Source organism: Anabrus simplex, chromosome 3 (assembly GCF_040414725.1).
Source record: "Anabrus simplex isolate iqAnaSimp1 chromosome 3, ASM4041472v1, whole genome shotgun sequence".
NCBI classification, from domain to species: Eukaryota; Metazoa; Arthropoda; class Insecta; order Orthoptera; family Tettigoniidae; genus Anabrus; species Anabrus simplex.
Window position 1 is genome coordinate 307,740,113 of NC_090267.1, and position 21,311 is coordinate 307,761,423.

General features: G+C 39.4%; 1 protein-coding gene across 1 annotated transcript in view; it reads right to left on the reverse strand.

The window, feature by feature from the left end:
• Window positions 1-21,311, reverse strand: part of LOC136867256 (venom peptide isomerase heavy chain) — a 53,773-nt gene that overhangs the window by 9,610 nt on the left and 22,852 nt on the right. Inside the window, exon 3 of the mRNA XM_067144396.2 lies at window positions 20,512-20,624. Coding sequence (XP_067000497.2) covers window positions 20,512-20,624 — 113 coding nt within the window. The remainder of the gene's footprint in view (window positions 1-20,511; window positions 20,625-21,311) is intronic.

Consider the following 21,311-nt stretch of genomic DNA (forward strand, 5'->3'; position numbering starts at 1 on the left):
TCGGTTCAGATGACCCCGGGTTCGATTTCTGGTCCAGTAACGGATTTCAACTGTGTATAGTTAATTCCCCCGGTTCGGGGACTGGGCTGTTATATTCGTCTTCCCTTCTACATACAAATCACCACAGAAAACCGCAATAGTGAGTATATCCCTCCATACAGGGTTGGTGACAGGACATAATTCAACGTGACACTTCGGCACATCTATGACCAACTGGTTGAAAGACGGTGTTATTATTATTTTTATTTATTTTTTGCTTTACGTCGCGCCGACACATATGTCTTATGGCGACGATGGGATGGGATGGGCCTAGGAATGGGAAGGAAGCGGCCGTGGCCTTAATTAAGGTACAGCCCCAGCATTTGCCTGGTGTGAAAATGGGAAACCACGGAAAACCATTTTCAGGGCTGCCGACAGTGGGGTTCGAACCCACTATCTCCCGATTACTGGATACTGGCCGCACTTAAGCGACTGCAGCTATCGAGCTCGGTATTATTATTATTAATGTCGCTGACATGTAAAGGCGACTGCTACCCAACCAGGGTGCAAACAGTCATTGGAGTATTTATAATGACTCCTGATCAACGTGTCAATTTCTTCAGCCGTTTTACTTGAGTTCTGTGACCGGATTAAGCGTATCATACATACGGATCCTCATTTTACCTCGCCAGGTTGAATAAACCCGTTCTAAACCTTTAAAAAAACTTAAATTTAAATATTTCGGATAGATCAAGTACCAAACTATATAAAACCAAAAAAACCCATGGCACTACAGCCCTTGAAAGGCCTTGGCCTACCAAGCGACCGCTGCTCAGCCCGGAGGCCTGCAGATTACGAGGTGCCGTGTGGTCATCACGACGAATCCTCTCGGCCGTTATTCTTGGCTTTCTAGACCGGGGCCGCTATCTCACCGTCAGATAGCTCCTCAATTCTAATCACGTAGGCTCAGGTGCAGGTAAAAATCCCTGACCTGGCCGGGAATCGAACCCGGGGCCTCCGGGTGTGAGGCAGGCACGCTACCCCTACACCACGGGGCCGGCAATCGAACTATATGCTTCTGGATAATAGGCGGAGAGATACCCCCCGCCAACCTGTCTGTCTGTCTGTCTGTCTGAAAAATCAAAAATCGATTAAATGTCAGGAAAGTGTTCGCGTGGCTGCCAAATATTAATCATGTATGTGTATAGTTTAAGGTAAGCATAACATTCAGAAAACCATAAACACTTTCATCACGCTACGTTTGGTTGAAAGCGAGATTATGCATGTATTATCTTCAGCTCATTCCTTCCGGACTAGGTTACGCAGATCTATTAATAAAACGCTTCTCTTGTAATCAAGGTGCAGGATCAAGTACCTACACAGATTCACAGTGACATTTTAGAACCGCTCATCAGGACATAATTCATTGTGACACTTCGGCACATCCTAACTTGTTCAAAGACTGTATTCTTATTATTATTATTATTATTATTATTATTATTATTATTATTATTATTATTATTATTATTATTAGCAGTTATCCGCGGCTTCGCTCGCGTGGATTTCGTAATTTGTTAAAAGTAATCGTTCCTCGGTACTGTACTAAGACATTATCTGAAAATCCGTAAATAATAAACGCTCACCGAAAAATTGAGTTTCATTTACCCCAGAAACTGTTTGTAAATTTGCTTTTTGGGGCTAAGGTGACCATGCGACATAGAACTGCACATGTCTTCTCTCGCGTCGAAACAAATAAAAATACATGTTTCTCCCCTTTTAAAAGAGATTCCAAATACCTATTTCCACGTCTGTAACATCTTCAGTTTTTGAGATATAAGTATCCCCATAAAAATAATTCAACCCCTTTATCTGTCCTTCCTCCATCCTCACCCCACCTAAGTGGACTTCCGTAAACAAAACAAAAATACATGTTCCGTTATTTTTAAAGGAGATTCCAAATACCAATTTTCACGTCTGTAACATGTTACGTTTATGACATATACTGTAGATATACCGGTATTCCTTTTAAAAATTCACCCGCTTTTTCAAATCTTTTCACCCCTTAAGTGGATTTTCCAAAAACAAAAAAGTACTTGTTTCTTTATTTTTAAAGGAGATTCCATATACCAATTTTCACGTCTGTAACATCTTCAGTTTTTGAGATATAAGTATGCTCATAAAAGGAATTCAACTTCTTCTTCACTTCTTGCCACCCCTCTCCCCCTTAAGTGGACTTTCCGAAAACAATAAATACGCGTTTCTTTATTTGTAAAGGAGATTCAAAACACCAACTTTCACGTCTGTGACACCTTCAGTTTCTGACATATAAGTATCCTCATAAACATAATACAACTCCTTTACTTACATTCACTCTCCCCCACCCTAAAGTCGATTTTCCGAAAACAAAGAAATAACGTATTTCTTTATTTTTAAAGGGGATTCGAAATACCAAATTCACGTATGCAACATATTTAGTTATTTTTAGATATAAGTATCCTCATACAAATAATTCAACTCATTTTTCATTTCTTTCACCCCCGTCCTTAAGTGTATTTTCCGAAAACGAAAGAATACGGATTTCATTATTTTTAAAGGAGATTCCAAATAAGACTTTCCATGCCTGTAACATCTTCAGTTTTTTAGGTATAAGTATCCTCATACAAAGATTTCAACTAATTTTCCAATTCCTTCACCCCCCGTTAAGTGGATTTTCTGAAAATAAAGAACCATGTGTGTTTTTATGTTTAAAGGGGATTCCAAATACCAATTTTCATCTGTGTAACATCTTCATTTTTTGAGATATCACTATCCTAATAAAAATAATTCAATCCCCTTTTCAGTCCTTTTTACACCACCACCCCCCAAGTGTTTTTGAAAAATTGCTTCTTTCTTTTCAAAAGAGATTAAAAATACCAATTTTCACGTCTGTAACATGTTAAGTTTATGAGATGTTCTGCAGAAATTCTCATTTTAAAAATTCACCCCCCTCTTTCAGTTCCCTTTATGTGAATTTCCCGAAAATAAATGATCCATGTTTCTTTACGTTTACAGGAGATTCCAAATACCGATTTTCACGTCCGTAACAATTTACGTTTCTGAGATAATTATACTGTAGATGTAATATTTTCTTAAATAACCCCCTTTGTCACTCCTGATCACCCCACCATTAATTGGATTTTCCTAAAACAAAAAAATAAATGTTTCTTTATTTTCAAAGGAGATTTCAAATACCAATTTTCCTGTCTGTAACATCTTCAGTTCTTTTTAGTTTTGGCTCGGCGTTGATAAATCAGTCAGTCAGTCAGTCAGTCAGTCAGTCAGTCAGTCAGTCAGTCAGTCAGTCAGTCAGTCAGTCAGTCAGTCAGTCAGTCAGTCAGTCAGTCAGTCAGTCAGTCAGGACATGTTATTTTACATATATAAGTTTAGATTATTATTACATCTATAATTTTGTCACAGTTCATCTCAGCGACCCTGAAAACTATAGATCGACATTAATATCTGTTTTTTCGATAATCTAGAATCCTTGATTTAACGTTGCCATATTTACGGCGGGTCACTTCTTCACCCGATTTCTAATGTCGGGGTACTGAGGTGCCAATATCTCGAAAACGGTTGGTTTTAGAGACTTAAAAAATGTGTTTTCCGGGTCCCATAGGGCAACACCGAGGTTTGTTCCTCGCATCGCGAGGCTTCAAATGAGCTCTGTCTCGTCCTTGTATGACAGGTTCGATATTTCTCCTTATATTAGCCTATTGTGATGTGTTGTGATTGTGATGGAATGGTGAGGACTTGACGTGTCAAACCACTTCCATAACCCTCTGAGGAACAATAAGTACAAAGTATGAAATTTGCAGCGAAATTGGTGCAGTAGTTTTTGAGTCTATAGAATACGAATAAACAAACGTTCATTTTTATATATAAGATTATTGTTATTATTATTATTATTGTACCGGGCGGTACACCTCCACGCCGCTAATTCAAACTTTGCGCCAGTTGAATATCCTCTGCTGGAGGAAGTCCGAACTTTATCTAATGTATTAATTTTCAAGTTACCCAGAAGATGTCACTACTTGGAAATTTTGAAGTTTCTGAACTGGGTCGTTTTCGACGTATTTTTGTTTTGCTTGTAGTAAGAAGTGTGAACTTTCTCTTCTAGAGGACACTACGGAAGAACTGCTATAGTGCACCCTAGTGCAAGGTGAAAGAACTGTTTTTTGGAGAAATTTTTATTTCAAAATTTGTTTCTTGTTAAATTTCTTTCTGGTATTGTTTAAGTTGGCTGTATACCCCTTTCTTTCCCCTTGTTTTGAATTTAGCCAATCCCGAATTTCTTTAATTAATTTATGACCAATAAGGTGTTTCTTCTTCAAATTGGATATGCTGCTTAACCCTAACCAATAAATGATTGTGGGCGGGTGTTTTCTTTCCTGAAACGCCTCGAACTTTCCGCGAGAGTATATAAACTGCTGATTTTAGGGTCTCTGCGCCACTTCTGTACCATCTTTCAGTGTGTAAAGTACATAGCAGGGGGGCGGGAAGCGCCTCTTTCTTCGGACAGCAGTTCAACAACCAGGTAATGGCCGTATAATAACTTCTTTTCTTGCTAGCTCAGCAGTTTAACTCTCGGGGCGGGTCCGAAGCTTTTCCACCATGTAACGTTTCCCTAAAATGTAAAGACTCTTAGTATCTATTCTCTTTTATGCTACATATTGGGATAGAGAGTGCTTAACCCTCTCGAGCTCCCACTCATATTGTTTTTGAGGTGAACTTACCTTTTCACAACCAATTCTTCTTTAACGTAATGTAAATTGTTTCCTTCTAAAGTCACCTCGTTAGTATGGGATTAGCCCTTGCATTTGTGGCCTAGAGCCAGATTAGGTTTTAAAAACAAATGTATTAGGAGTGCAGTTCGCCTCCTCTCACATTGGTATTTTAGAGGCCATGTAATTATCCTTTTCTTGCTTAATAGGCCTCAGTAGGTTGGGTATTTTACCCCTGTGTTTACGTCCTTAGAGGACAGCTTGAAGGTCGAGTTAGGTGTGGCCTTTTGATAGGCTTAAAACTTTGAGAGCGGATCGCTCTTTTGAAATTTGTTTCTGCTCGCCTCTAGGAGGTCTTACTGTGTAATTTGGAGCAAGTGCTCCTGGGCATGATTGGGGTTTTCTGCCCCTTTGTTAAACCTTATGTACATGTAAGCTTGGGCTAACTGCTCAAGAATTGTGAGTTCGGGGCTCGAAGCCCAAAGCCTGTAAATACTGTTGTTGCTCTTTTGTTGCCTTGCTACTCTGTACCTTCCATGCTTGTTATTTCTTGATTTTAAAAAGAGAATATAACCTTGTTAAATTTTACATTAACTTTAATTTCGTAGTTTGAGACCCGTTCACCCCCGCACCTTCTTTCACCTCTACCTACCACAAAAATACGGTAACAATTATTATTATTATTATTATTATTGGGAGCGTGATCAGTTCAGTGGCTTAGATTCTGGCTTCCCAACCGGAAAACTGATGTTCGAATCCTGGTCAATCCTGGGTTGAGATCTCGTTTCAAAAATCAAGTGGCGTTTGGAAGGGTATCCGGCCTTAAACCCTCGTCCGAAACCAAGAGAGAGCCTGGGTTGCTCCATCCCAGAAATAACTGGGATAAGCTAAAGACATTATTATTATTATTATTATTATTATTATTATTATTATTATTATTATTATTATTATTATTATTATTATTATTATTATTATTATTATTATTATTATTATTATTATTTTATAATGCGCCACCTTAATGATCTTGGGATACAAAGTGAGACTCTGATCCCGAAGGTGTCACAGTAGATTCCCAACTCAGTCTGAGATGTAAAATATTGTATACGTTCTGGAAGAAGGTGCACTCCGGTTCGTGAGCACTATTGAGTAGAGGAGGGTTGAAATCCAAATCTTCGTTCGTACTTGAAGTAGTTTTTTGGGTTTCCTACCTTAACCCCAGGTGAGTGCTGATATTATTTGAGTCGTTCAGTTGCAAAAGCAGCTACATCACTTTGAGAATTGATCTGCAAAGTTTTAACATCTACAGTTGAAATGTTTGATTCTAGGCACTGTTCTACTTTGCAAACCTGCGTGTACACTTGAGATATTTGTCCGGTTAAATCTGTATTAGCATGAGAAATATTGTCATCTACCTTCGAAATTTGTTCGGAAATCTGTTCTGTTAAGGCGGAATTAAATTGTGAAATTTCGTTTGAAATTTTGTCATTTACTTTGGTTATGCTGTGTTTGTTTCCTCTAAATCATCAGCATCATCATCATCTGTTTACCCTCCAGGTTCGGCTTTTCCCTCGGACTCAGCGAGGGATCCCACCTCTACCGCCTCAAGGGCAGTGTCCTGGAGCTTCAGACTCTTGGTCGGGGGATACAACTGGGGAGTATGACAGTACCTCGCCCAGGCGGCCTCACCTGCTATGGTGAACAGGGGCCTTGTAGGGGGATGGGAAGATTGGAAGGGATAGGCAAGGATGAGGGAAGGAAGCGGCCGTGCCCTTAGTTAGGTACCATCCCGGCATTCGCCTGGAGGTGAAGTGGGAAACCACGGAAAACCACTTCGAGGATGGCTGAGGTGGGAATCGAACCCACCTCTACTCAGTTGACCTCCCGAGGCTGAGTGGACCCCGTTCCAGCCCTCGTACCACTTTTCAAATTTAGTGGCAGAGCCGGGAATCGAACCCGGACCGCTAACCACTACACCACAGAGGCGGCCCTCCCTCTAAATAGTCCTCTATAATCCTGTAAGTGCAGAACAGTTCACATTCAGACACATCACGCTGTTACAAACCGGTGAAGTTGGGGGTTAGTTTCAAAATCAGCTAGGTTACTATTTCACTTGCAAAACTAGATAGATCGGTGAGAAGGCACTGCGCAATAGGGCCCATACTACCTTTACCCGCCCATTGTCAGCTGTTCAGTCTGACTGCCGCTTGCGGTAGTGTTGATTATTGTGTTGTATTAACTGATTTAAAGTACTATTTTCTTACGAAATGGAGTGCCATCCAGTTGAAACTAATAAACCAAGGAAGAGGCAACATAATGAAGAAATGTGGAGTAGAGCAAGACTGAAATGAAAAGGTACCGTTATTATTAATCTATTTATTTACAAGAGTAACATACAAAACCTTCCACCCTTTCAGTTATGTTTTAGTAGCATTCCCACAACAAGATTACTATCAGTTTGTGTTATTTCATCCCAGCTCGTAGCAAATGACCAAATGACTTTTATTCTCATTGTAAATATGGCCCACCTGGTCCACCAAAGCTGCTTACATGTTGATGAAAGTGTGTAATAGACTCGTAGAACTTGGAAACAATTCTCTAAACCCATGGACAAATAGTGAAAATATCGAGCTCGATAAGTATGTGGTGTTGTTATTATTATTATTATGACTTGTGAGGTGTAGCTATATACGCTGGTATTTCGATTTATGAACTTGTTTACTTCTATTATTATTATTATTATTATTATTATTATTATTATTATTATTATTATTATTATTATTATTATTATTATTATTATTATTATTATTATTATTATTATTATTATATACGTAGTTATGTACGGACTTTATTTGATATAAATCGTGGTCGTATCATTTATTATTTGTGTGTTGTATGATCTGTCTTGTGTAACAGAACATGTGAGGTTATGTCACGATACTTCTGCTGTATGTTTATTAATGCGACTTTATTTAATGTAATAACACATAATTAATAGTATTTAATTTATTATTTCCTGTAAATATGATGTATAAATCCGATGCAATGTTGTGTAACACAGAGTAAGAGTCTAGAACAACGTACCTTTGTCCTGATGTCATTTGAGTTTTACAGAATGTTCTATTCATTTCTATATATAGGTTATTAGAGACAAGATACGAGAAAGCATGATGTATCATACTTTTCTGGAAGCCTGGCCAGGAAAGGTATATAAAGGACAGGCATGTGTTGTTTAGTGGAGTTGAGTTGTTAGTGAGAGTTGTTAGTCGAGTTAAGTATGTGAACTCATGTGATCTTGTCAAATGTTCCTTAATTGGTTGACATGCTAATGTGGCAGCCGATATAGTTGAAGATGGTGGTTCATTTGATGTGTATATAATTTGTAAATAAGACATTGTACACAACTGACAACATCTCTTGTGTGCGTCTTTGTGAATGCGATAAGTGGCGACCATTAGAGGAAGTGAGAATAATTTTCGGTAGAATAAAATGAACGTGATACTGGAAAATGTCTGTAAAACAACGCCAATACTAACTCGCAAAAAGAAATCTTCCGACGAACGGCAGTAAGAGATCATTGAAGACACGGCTACGAGAAGACCTCATTAAAAACGATGTAGATCCCGAAAAGTTTGTCATCGAGGTGGACGAACAACCGGACTCGTCATTGGACGATGAGTTAAATATGACCACAATGTGTTCCAACATAATGAGCATGATACAGACACTCAATAGCAAGATCTCCAAAGCTAATTCCACCTTAACAGAACAGATTTCACAAGTTAATTCCGCCTTAAGGAAACTGATTTCCGAAAACATTTCGAAAGTAAATTAAAACATTTCGGACGAAATTTTACAAGTTAATTCCGCCTTAACAGAAGAGATTTCCGAATAAATTTCGAAGGTAGATGACAATATTTCTCAAGATAATACAGTTTTAACCGGAAAAATATCTCAAGTGTACACGCAGGTTTGTAAAGTAGAACAGTGCCTAGAATCAAACATTTCAACCGAAGATGATAAAATGTCGCAGATCAATTCCCAAATTAGCGACGTCATCAACCAATTAACGCAGCAGATATCGGACATCAGGTCAAAACTGAGGCAGGTTGAGCAGATCGATAGTAGGGTAAGCCAGCTGGAAGGGGCATCTCGAACCTCAAGGTGGAGGTGGAAATCCAGATTTCCGGCATCAAGCAACAGGTTGAGGACAGAATTTCTGCCGTCGAGGGAAATTTTGGAAGCCGAATCTCTGCCGTTGAAGGAAATTTTTGGAGCCGTATTTCTGCCATTGAAGGAACGTTAGAAAACCGGTTTTTCTCGACCATCGAGAGAGATGTTCAGAATATGAGGGAGACCATGCTTCACACGGTAGAAGATTGATTAATTCGAAGAGGACCTATCACACACCTTCAACCCCTCAAACCTAACCGGCAATACAGGACACCTAGACGTCTATTATTATTATTATTATTATTATTATTATTATTATTATTATTATTATTATTATTATTATTATTATTATTATTATTGTACCGGACGGTACACCTCCACGCCGCGAATTCAAATATTGCGCAAGTTGAAATCCCTCTACAGGAGGAAGCCTGAACTTTAACAATCTGTATTAAATCAAAAGTTTCTCGGAAGATGTCTCTACTGTAAATTTTGAAGTGTTCTGAACTATGTCTGTTTCGATGTGTATTTGTTTGCTCTGTAGTAAGAAGTGTGAAAATTCTCCTCTAGATGGCACTACTTAAGAACGATAATTGTGCACCCTAGTGCGAAGTGAAGGAACTTTTTTTTTGAAGAAATTTGGTATTCATAAGTTTGTTCTTTGTTAAATTTCTTTCAGTCATTTTTTGGGTTGGCAGTATAACCCTTCTCTTTCCACCAGTTTTGAATTTAACCAATCGGTAATTTCTGTAATTAATTTTCCTCCAATCATAGCTTTCTTCCTCAGGTTTCCATGTGTAATTCCTTGTCTACCAATAAAGTTGAAGGGGTGTGTCTTTTTCATTCTTGAAAGGTCTCGAATTTTCCACGAGGGTATAAAAACTGCTGATTTTTTGGTCTCGGAGCCACTTCAGTAACATCTTTCGCAGTGTGTGAACATATATAGCAGGGGGCGGGAAGCGCCTCTTTCTCCAAGCAGCAGTTCATCTACAAGGTAATGGCCTGTTAACATCTTCATTTCTTGCTAGCTCAGCAGTTTTAACCCGCGGGGGAAGGTTCGAATCCTTTTTAATGTAAACCTTACTGTATCCATGTAAAGTAGCTGCAATTTGGGATAGAGAGTGCTTAACCCTCTCGAACTCCCCTTCATTTTGAATTTGAGGTGACTATGTTTTCGTAACTGTTTTTCTCTTCCTTCTTAAAGTCTTAAACTTATTTGCCAACTAGTCACCTCCCTAGTATGGGATTAGCCCCTGTATAACTGGCTGAGTGCCATCTAGGTTTTAAGAAGTTTCATGTAGGAGTGCAAGCTACGCCTCCAGTCAATTTGGTTTTTTGGGCCATTTAATTAACCAAGAGTTTGTTTTCTTCATGTGAAGGCCCAGTAGGTTGGGTACAAGATACCCCTGTTTCTCTGTATGTGTGCCTTAAGGGCAGTTAGGAAAGAAGTTTGTTGTAGTCTGTGATAGGCTTGTAAAATTGAGAGTGGGTCTGCTCTTTCCCTCTTAATATTGTAATTAGGAGCAAGTGCTCCTTGTACTTAGGGGTTTTCTGCCCTGTAACTGTTGTGGTGGTGAGCTGAGAGCTCATAAATTAATCTTGGGTCTCTGTAAATTCTTAAATTGTTAACTTGCTACTTGGTACCTGTTACATCTTTGTTATTTGTTGTCATTTGTTGATTTTGAAAATAAAATATAACCTTTGTTAATGTTTTAAATTAACTTTAATTTCGAAAGTTGAGACCTATTCCCGCCCGCACCTTCTTTCACCTCTAACTACCACGGAAAACTCCGTAACAATTATTATTACTATTATTATTATTATTATTATTATTATTATTATTATTATTATTATTATTATTATTATTATTATCTACGTAGATATGTACGGACTTTGTTTGGTATGAATCGTGGTCGTATCATTTATTATTTGTGTGTTGTATGATCTGTCTTTTGTAACAGAACATGTGAGGTTATGTCACGATACTTCTGCTGTATGTTTATTAATACTACTTTATTTCATGTAAGAACACATAATTAATAGTATGTAATTTATTATTACCTGTAAATATAATGTATAAATTAGTCCTCTATAATCCTGTAAGTGCAAAACAGTTCATATTCAGACACATCACGTTATTACAAACCGGTGAAGTATGATGACACGGCACTATCCGGTCATGAGGAGGAGAACGCATCGACTACCACAGGAGGAGGCTGGTGGGAGGCGACACCAACCCCCGACACAGCACGATCCGGTCAAGATGTTGCAGCTGTCTCCCTAGCAGAGTGGCAGCATAAGCAGCAGAAACCTGGCCAGGAAAGGTATATACAGGAGAGACTTGGGTTGGTTAGTGGAGATGAGTTTTTATTGAGAGTTTAGTTAGTCTAGGTTAGCATGTGAACTCATGTGATCTTGTCAAGTGTTCCTCAGTTGGTTGACATGCTAATGTGGCAGTCGATTGAGTTCAAGATGGTGGTTCATTTGATGTGCAAGTATTAATGTGTATATAATTTGTAAATAAAACAGTGTACACAACTGACAACATCTCGTGTGTGCGTCTTTGTGAATACGACAATGTAACAATGGGATAAAAGCAGTAGCTTATCGATGCAGGGAAGTGATACGAACTGATCAGATTGCATTTCATAGGAGGTTCTACGATACTAGTGGAAACGTATCACAGTTGAAAATCAAGCAAGACTCGTACATTTTAAAATATACTGATTCATTCACTCCTAAGATATCGAGGTCTGTAAACAATAACAAAGGGGACAAACATATCACGGTGAAGTACACGATGTATAAGAGATCTGCAAGGGAGAGTTAACCAGTTTGCCAAAAGGCATTCATAGACACTTTGCAATTGTCAAAGAACCGTGTGAACGGTGTTGCTTCACGACATTGTAGGTCATGGGAAATGCCAGTAGAAAAGAGGGGGTGTGATCGCAGGCTCAAAATGTATGAGGAGAAGCGGAATTATGTGATAGAGTTTATTAAGAAATTCAATGTAATAGGAGATCATTATTGCAGGAGCAAAACTAGCTGCCGGATATACTTATGTTCCGATCTGAACATTACTAAAATGTGGCGGTTGTATGATGCCATGGCATCAGATGATAGAAAAGAAGTGAAATTATCTTACTTTCGTCATATGTTCCGAACTGTTTTCAATATTGGGCTTGGCAGTCCTAGAACGTATGAATGTTCCACTTGCATCTCCCTTGATGAAAGAATGAATAATACAAGAAAGCCAGAAGAAAGTCAGTCTTTGACGTGTGAGAAGAGAAGCCAAAAGCACAAGCATTCTACTCCCTTCTGAAAGAAAGGCGTGACGGCAACATGGCAGTATCGTTTCATTGCCAAAAAATCAACTTTTGCCTCATGTAACTGATCAAAGTGCATATTATTCACGGCAACTATATAAATATAATCTAACCATAGTGGTCGGTGAATCAAAATACAAACAAACGAAGGAGAACGTATTTATTTACCATTCGGATGAGAGCTAACACAGTAATACCTCTAATGAAGTAGGGCCAGCTTTATTTAGTTCTCCATTTGTTTCTTTTGTACCCATTTTCCTATGTAGTGTCGGACTTGTCGATAGGAAATCCCGCATACAGGTTCTGGGCCTACAAAATGTCTTTCTGCCCCTTACCTGGCCAGTTTATCTGCCTTTTCATTTCCTTCTATACCTGTATATGCCGGCCCCGTGGTGTAGGGGTAGTGTGCCTGCCTCTCGGCCGGAGGCCCCGGGTTCGATTCTCGGCCAGGTCATGGATTTTTCTCTTGACCTGAGGCTGGTTCGAGGTCCACTCAGCCTACGTGACTAGAATTGAGGAGCTATCTGACGGTGAGATGGCTCCCCGGTCTCGAAAGCCCAGAATAACGGCCGAGAGGATGCGTCGTGCTGACCACACGCCCCCTTGTAATCTGCAAGCCTTCGGACTTAGCAGCGTTCGCTGGGCAGTCCAAAGCCCTTTCAAGGGTGTTAAGTGCCGTGGGGATAGGTTTTGGTTTGGTTCTATACCTTCATGCCCTGGTACTCATATTATTTTGACAATTTGTACTTTGAAAGCTTCAGGAGAAGTGAATGGCAATACCAGACAATTCTGGATATTATCCGGACTGCTTCTAGTGCCTTAATGACCGCTTGGCTGTCCATAAAAGTGAAAATGTTCTTATTCCTATAGTTCATTTTCAGATTTTCTTCGAGAGATGTTGTGATAGCTATCACTAACGCTTGAAAGACTGTAGTGTGTCTGCCCAGGCTCATCTGGCTTGATCTCTCAGGTCTTCACCCGTTGATCCCTGCTCCTGTGCCATCCCCAGTCTTTGAGCCATCAGTCCACCATACAATATCTTCTTTTTCAGTATTCCACTTGTTGATATCCCAGTCTTCTCTTTTTTTTATCTGGGTCTCAAACAGTTTTTCAAAATTGTACTTTGGTATCATATGATCCGAAGGCATGTGTAGAACTTCCTCTGTTATTACAATTTTAATTAACAATTTTACAGTGTCCTAGATTGGGTCTTTGTGCATTCCAGCACTCTGATTGTGCCAATCTATATGAACTCATTCTAGCCTGTCCTTTTATGAAATTGCATAGTGATGGGAGGTCTAATAAAGTATTCAAGGCTTCTGTCGGCGTAATTCTCATAGCCCCAGTTATGGCTATGCATGTCTTTCTCTGTAGGCTATCCAATCTAGTACTAAATTTTCCTTGGCTTACTTTCTGCCACCTAGGGGCTGCCTGGCCGAGGCGGTAAAGGCGTGCTCGGTACGCCCGGAAGGACGTGGGTTCGAATCCCCGTCAGGAAGGCGTAAAATTTAAGAAACGAGATTTCCACTTCCGGAGGTGCATATGGCCCTGAGGTTCACTCAGCCTACACCAAAAATGAGTACCAGGTTAATTCCTGGGCGCAAAGGCGGCCGGGCGTAGAGCTAGCCACTCTACCCCATCACGTGCCGCGGTTAACAATGGTGGAAACCTTTACATTCCACTCCTCCAAGGGCCTTCATGGCCTGTACGGAGGTGTCTTTGTCTTTTGTCTTTTTTTTTTTTACTTGCTGCCACCAGATGATTGCAGCATAGGCCATCAACGGTCGAATGAGCATTGTATATATCCACATTACCGTTGATGGTATTAGGCCTCATGTCTTCCCGACGGCTCTTTTACATGCATACAGCAAGTTCTTGGCCCGGGTTGTGTTCCTTTCTATATGTGGATTCCAGGTTAGACTTTTATCTAACACTACACCTAGGTGCAGTGCCTGTTCTTCCATATATTGCGCCCTTTCCGCGTCCAGGTCGAGTCGCATGAGATCCAGGCTAACTCGAATATGCTATTAATTTCTTAATACTTAAAATTTATTGGGTTATGGGTTCCGCATTCGAGAAAAGATCACCGGATTATACTAGCAGAAAACCCTAACCTACGCGGTGGACGTCTCCTATACGTAATTCGGCTAGTTTTTGCATTCGACTCACAAAAATATGCGAATAATCATCACTTACAACTACAATAATACTCAAGCAATCATCACTTACAACTAGATCCTTATCCTAAGCAGTCATTAAAGAGGAATCAATTTTTATAATATAATATTTATTTAAAAATAAAGTAGAAATTGAAGAAAATAGTCGGTATGTTATGAATTATTTCTTGAAAAGATCAATAAAGAATAGTTGACTTTGTCTTTCATATATTAATCTTTGAAATGTATTAAAAATTAGAGATCTCTAACTGAATAAAGAAAAATACATAAGATTATAATATTTACAATATTGACTGAGAGCTATTAAATGTGTCGGATGCACATTCCAAGATCTGGTTAAATCACAAATAAAATTAGAATCTCATCTTTCGTCTTATCAACCATCACGTGAAATTGTTCCTGAAATCTTGCTAGCTTTTCCTCAAACATTCATTAATTACATCACAGTACGATAGACTCACTTGTTATTATTTTTTATTATTACAACTTCCCCCATGCGGAGGCTGCCACAAGGACAAAGTATGTCGACTACACAGTATTTTGTCTTCTAAGTTATGTAGCTGTTCATGCTCAATTATTGACAACTTGGTTGTGAGGAAATATTAAAAAAATTAAATTATTTAACATGGTTCACATGTGCTACACTTTCCCAACATTCTTTCAAAATTCTTGGTGTCGCGTTTCGTACGGAAAAAGATAATTCATTAAGTCATTATATCCTTGAAAATAATATGATTGAAACCTCATAACTAATATTTACTCAAATTATTCGCTTGAGGTAGCTATAAATTAATTTAAGTGCTCATATAGGGATTATACATGTCGTAATACTGTACTATCATCCGTATTTGACGATCATTTAACACAATTATGCTGGATATCATGTGATTTATCTTGTAAGAAGTTACTCTCAGTTACCTACGAATAGTCTTCAATTTTGAAGAACAGTTACCAGTGATATCAATTAATGTACTACAGTAAGCTTCCTAGCTTTCCTAATCTGAGTGAGAATACTTGTGTTTAGAAGAAACATATTAGTACATGCTAATTCTGTGCCACTCCTCTTATCAGGAATTATTTGATGATCTACTAGGTAAATATCAACATAGGAATATTATTAAGATCGTAATTAACGCTATATATGGTTTATCCAAAGATTAACGGGCAGTTGAGAACAAATCATAACCTTCTCTCCATCTCAAAAATACGTAAATTGAAATAATATCGTCGTTAAAATAAACCATAACTTCATTTACAACGAAGCAATAATCATCACCAACATTATTCATCATATCCTCATACCATTATTCGCATATAAATCATTCACTTCACATTATTCATCTCATATTACACTTCACATTACCATAAACGCATTAATTCATTTCAACTTAACGTATACTATGCTATCATCATTGAACATCCATTCGTTTATTTATTACGTTCTCAATCTTTCAACAATTCCATAAAATATCACCATATTTTTTACTTGCGAGTTATCAAAATCCAACATACGATCTCATTTCCTCTTGACTTCACGTCACATGTTCTAAAATAAGGCTGATGTTTACCACAATGCCGTATGGTATTCACATTGAGATTATCTTAATCTCCTTTTACTCAATACTGACAGCATTGTGAATGGAATATTATACTATCACTGGTTAACTGCTTCCTACATAACGGATTTGGCATTTATGTCAGATGAGTACCTACTAACCTCTAATATACTTACAGTATATGAGTTGTCTTCTCGTGTAATATCACTTCTTTGGTAATATTTAAGATAGCACTTCATTCATATTTTGATAAACGAGAATATAAGTATACAGTAGCATAGCAGTTTCCAAAAGAAAACAAATATCATTTACATTAATGACTATAATGACTTATCTTTCTCTGTACTCCCTCGTTGTCATCACATGTCTTGGTGGTTAGACATGCGGGCTTGGTTTACGGCATTTCCCTCATCCTTTTGGGAACATCTGGGACAATCTCGGGTCGTTGCCGGTCATCATGGGCTGGATTTGTCGTCTCGTATCGCCATAACCTAGGTAGCTCTGCCTTCACTTCTTTAGTGCATGATGTCTTCGACCTCTTGCGCAGTTAGAACAGAATAAGACGTCAGCATGGTTAGTTCCGTAATCTTACGGACATAGCCTGCCATAATCTATGGATAATATAAGAGTACCGCTTCTCTAAAATAATCTTTTATAAAGCTTTAGGATTTGCAGTGTGTATATGAATATTTCAATTTCTCTGTCTTGCGCTCTTGATATCACTATTATGTAGCTTCTTAAAATAAGCTCCATCGGCTAACACGTCGTCTCGCGAGGATAATGTGACGTAGTAATGCGGAAGTCTTTCTGTCCGCTGGAATGGTTTTAATTATTACGGATCTGAATATCCTTCAACGCCAGTGTCTCGCACATAACTCGTAGACAATTATTTTATTATATTTGCGTCTTTAACTTTCACTTCGTTGATATTATCCTTCTTCTTTAGCAGTCTTGAGTGACGTTCTACTTCTATACCTTCAGTGCGAATCGACTGTTATTTTCCAATAATAAATTTTAACAGTCTTCTCGCGTCTTTCTTTGTCGCCGCCTTCTATGTTCTTTTCTCCTCAAGTACCTGACGAAAACATTATTCCTTTGACATTTAGGAATGTTTTGATGTTTTACTACTGACGTTCTCACGGCTTAGACTCCATTTTCGTTCCAATCAGACTTCATTGAGAACAGTGAAATGGCACAATATATCTTGCCCAAAGAGCTTCAGTGATCCCTTTCCCTCTTCTTGTAAAAGGGACCAGAGTTATCTTGTTCGGGTTAACTGATAGTTGTCCTTCCCGACACCAGTTCTCCACAAGGTTAAGTGATCTTTGCATGAGGTCCTGGATAACACTCATCACCTTACCTCATACCACAATCACTAGGTCATCCGCGCATCCTTGTGTATAAAAATCTTGTTCGTTGAGCATAGCTATGATTTTGTTCACCACAAGGTTTCACAGCAGAGGAGAAAGAACTCTTTCCTGAGCACAGCTTCGGGTGGCTCTAACCGTCAACGTTTCTTCAAACAGGGTTGCTTTTATCTTCCTTCCGTCTAACGTGGATTTAATCAATTTGATGACGGTTTTACTCATCTTGCTCTTTTCCACTGCTTTGATCACAGAGTCATAGGTTGTATTGCTGAAAGCTCCTTCTATATCTAGAAATGCCGCCAGTGCAATTTCTTTATATTCTAGGCTTTCCTCTAGTTTACAAGTCAACTGGTGAAGTGCTACTTCAGTGTATCTACCAGGTCTAGATGCAAGCTGATTTTCATGTAACGTTGAATTCAGCTGCACCGTTCTTCTGATATATTTATCCACAGTTTTATCCATTGTTTTCAACATAAAGGAGGTTAAAAATAATGGTCTGTATGCTTTGGGTTGGGCATAATTTGCCCTTCCAGGCTTAGGTATGAATACTGCTTTAGCTTCAGACCATGATTTCGGCACGTACCCTAAAGTTAGACTAGCTCTGTAAAGGTCCGTCAGGGCACTGACTAGTATCTCCCGTCCTTTCTGTAGGAGTATCGGAAGCATCTCATCTGGCTCCGAAGCCTTTATAGTATGAAACGTGTCGATTGCCCATTTTACATGGCTATGTTTTATTATTCTGTTGGCACAGTTCCAGTCTGCTCTTCGAGGTCCGGTCTCTGTTCCAACCGTTTCTTCATCTGTCATTTCCTCAGACTCAGGAAAGTGACACGCCATTAGTATCTCCAGCGAATCCCTCCCCGCCTGAGTAAATGACCCATCTGATTTCTCCAGTGTCGCCACTTGATTTTTATGGGTTGCTTTCAGAACCTTTTGGAGCCTTGCTGTTTCAGTGTGTGATTCCACTTTCTCGCAAAATAGTCTCCAAGATTTTCTTCTTGCTTTCCGTATCTCTAGGTTATACTCAGTGAGTTTCCTATGATATACGTCCCACATACCATTTCTAGATGATATTGTATACAGCATCCTAACCTCTTTTTCATTTTGGCTAGTTTGTTGTTCCACTACCTTACTTTTTTGTGTTTTTCTTTTCTTTGAGAGGGCAGTTTTCATGGAATTAGTCTATAATGGCCTCTTCTAATAGTTCCACTGCACCATCCAATTCTTTCTGTTCTCTCACGTTAATTGGAATTTTTTGTACAGCCTCCCCTAGAACTTCTCTGTATCTGTCCCAATTAGTTCTTTTTGGGTCTCTGTACATCTCAATCCCACATAGTCTCGCATCTATTGCAAACTGGACGTGCTGGTCGTGTGCCAATGATGGTTCCTCCAGCGCCTCCCAGTCTTTAATAAAGTTCGCAATATGCGTAGTGCTTAGTGCAATGTGTACTACCTCCCTACGATTTGTATTTATAAATGTAGGCTCTTTTCCTATGTTTAGTATCGTCAACTCAGTTCCAATAATAAACTCTAGAAAATGCTCACCTCTTGCATTGCAGCTTGTGCTGCCCCAAGCCGTGTGGTGTGAATTTGCATCTGTTCCAAGGACTAGGTGTTCGCCTTTCCTCTTTGCGTTGCAAATTAGGTTCTCAACTTCTTCTGGTGGGGGCAGATTAGTTGAGTCATATAGGAGGTATGCAGAGCCTATTGTCATTTCTCTGGGTCCCTCCCAATTTCCAAGTTTAATCTTGGCCACGGTTAAGTCCCGTGAACAGTGGTCCTGCAACATAAGACATTTTAATTCCCTGTTCACAAGAAGACATATTCTGGGTATTTCCTATGTGTATTGTACATCAGCTTACCTCCAGATTCTGCCAGTCCTACTACTCTGCCCTTGACTACCCATGGCACTTGAATAAGGGCTACGTCAATAGCCTCGGACTTGAACCTCCTGGCGAAATTGGCCACAGCTGATTTTTTTATGCTGAAGATTGGCCTGAAGGACCTTCAGCTCCATCTTTATCAACATTAGGTTTCGTTTTTCCCCTGATGACTTGAAACTTGATCTGCCCAAGTCCGAGCTTCTCTTTTTGAACTCTTCAAAGTCTCTTTCATCAAGGGCTAAAACGACTGTCCTTCCTGTCTTATCGATTGAAGTGGCATTCAGCACTCTCCACTCTTTTGTTAGAAGTTTGGTATCGTGCTGATTGATTCTGACAGGAGTCTGCTCTACTGGAGGTTCTGTTGCCATTTCTTGTTTTGAATCGGAGACAGCCTGTCTAATTCGGACTTCTGTCTCCATTTTTTCATCTTGGGATTGCTCCCGGATCTGCTCTACTGGAGCTTCCTTGGCTTTCCTTGATCTCGAAATTTTTGAAATTGGTTCTTTATAAGCATCCATATTTCAGTCAATCATAGGATTTTTGCCCCTTCTAGGGTCCTGAGCGTCGTTCTCACCATCCGTGGTGAGGCATACAGCAAGATATTGTCCTCCCTCAACTCAGGCTCTCCGTAGCAGAAACCACGCCCCTCATTCGTCTATTCAGCGGTCCGCCCCTGGCCCGAACCTAGCCAGGTTTGTTCCCCCTTCAGTAGGCCTACTCACCTAGTCTCCACTTGGCATTATCATGACTGAGTTCACAGCCATGACTTTCCCCCTAGGTTGGGATCGCCCCTTTCTCAACCCGCGGCTCGTCCAGGCTACGTAGAGCAAAGTGATGTGTTGGTTCCAGCACCCCGCATGTGGAGGAACCAAGGATGTCTCTTTAGCATGTGTGGGCAAGGCCTCCACTTCCAAGCATTGACTTGGGCTAGTAACAATCACAATGCCTCAAGACGTTTTCTGGAAATACCTGTTTATGGTCAGCGAGAGGGTGTTTTATTTCCCTCAGACCCTCCAGACAAGTCCGGAGGGCCCCCCTATTCCCCACCTGGGACGCGCCCGACAGGGGAACAGGTAAGAAAACCCCACAGGCAGGTTTGACTTAGGGAGTCTTTCGTTTTTACGTCCTTCGTGGCAGTTACCTCTATTTCGCTAGTACCTTAATAATTCCTCGAAAGGTCACTTTATCATTTCTAATTAGTGTAAATGTATGGTCCCCTTTAAAAAAAATAATCCCCACCGTCAGGCACCAGCTGCTTCTATACTGTCCAAAACACATCTTCAGCGTACTTACCTCCATCTTCTGAGAATTGCTGTCTGCATTCAGTTCTCTGTAAAAATTTCCTGCAGATAATCTGTACTGATCCAGAGGAATATCCTTTCCGTCGTTCCAGAAACAATGAGCAGCTGTGGAAACAGATAAATCAGAACACATAGTCGTAAATCAATTATATAATAGCATCGTTCTCCTTGAAGTGTAATAATGTAGATGAAAACTTATATTAGCCTGTAGGTTTATGTTCCGTCGTGAAACGTATGAGGTTTTAGATTATCTTTTATGGAGATGTACAGAGAATTGTAATTTCTGCTATCGGTTATAACAAGTTCATTACTTTCGTTGGGTTTAGGTTCATCCTTGGCTTTGACAATATAAAAATAGTGGGGTACGAGCAAACCTATTAACACATATCTCTTCGTTTCCTTTGTGATATCAGTGATGACTAAGATATCGATGACAGCTAATCGTGGACCTTTCGAGAATCTAATCAAAGTTTAGACTAAACATGGATTATTAATTCACAGAAAGGATATGAGGATTTATCAGATTTTTAGATACAAAGGATGATCTATCAATCAGTCAATAGTAATCTGCATTTAGGGCAGTCGCCTAGGTGGCAGATTCCCTAACTGTTGTTTTCCTAGCCTTTCCTTAAATGATTTCAATGAGATTGGAAATTTATTGAACATCTCCCTTGGTAAGTTCTTCCAATCCTTAACTCCCCTTCCTATAAATGAATATTTGCCCCAATTTGTCCTCTTGAATTCCAACTTTACCTTCATATTGTGATCTTTCCTACTTTTAAAGACGCCACT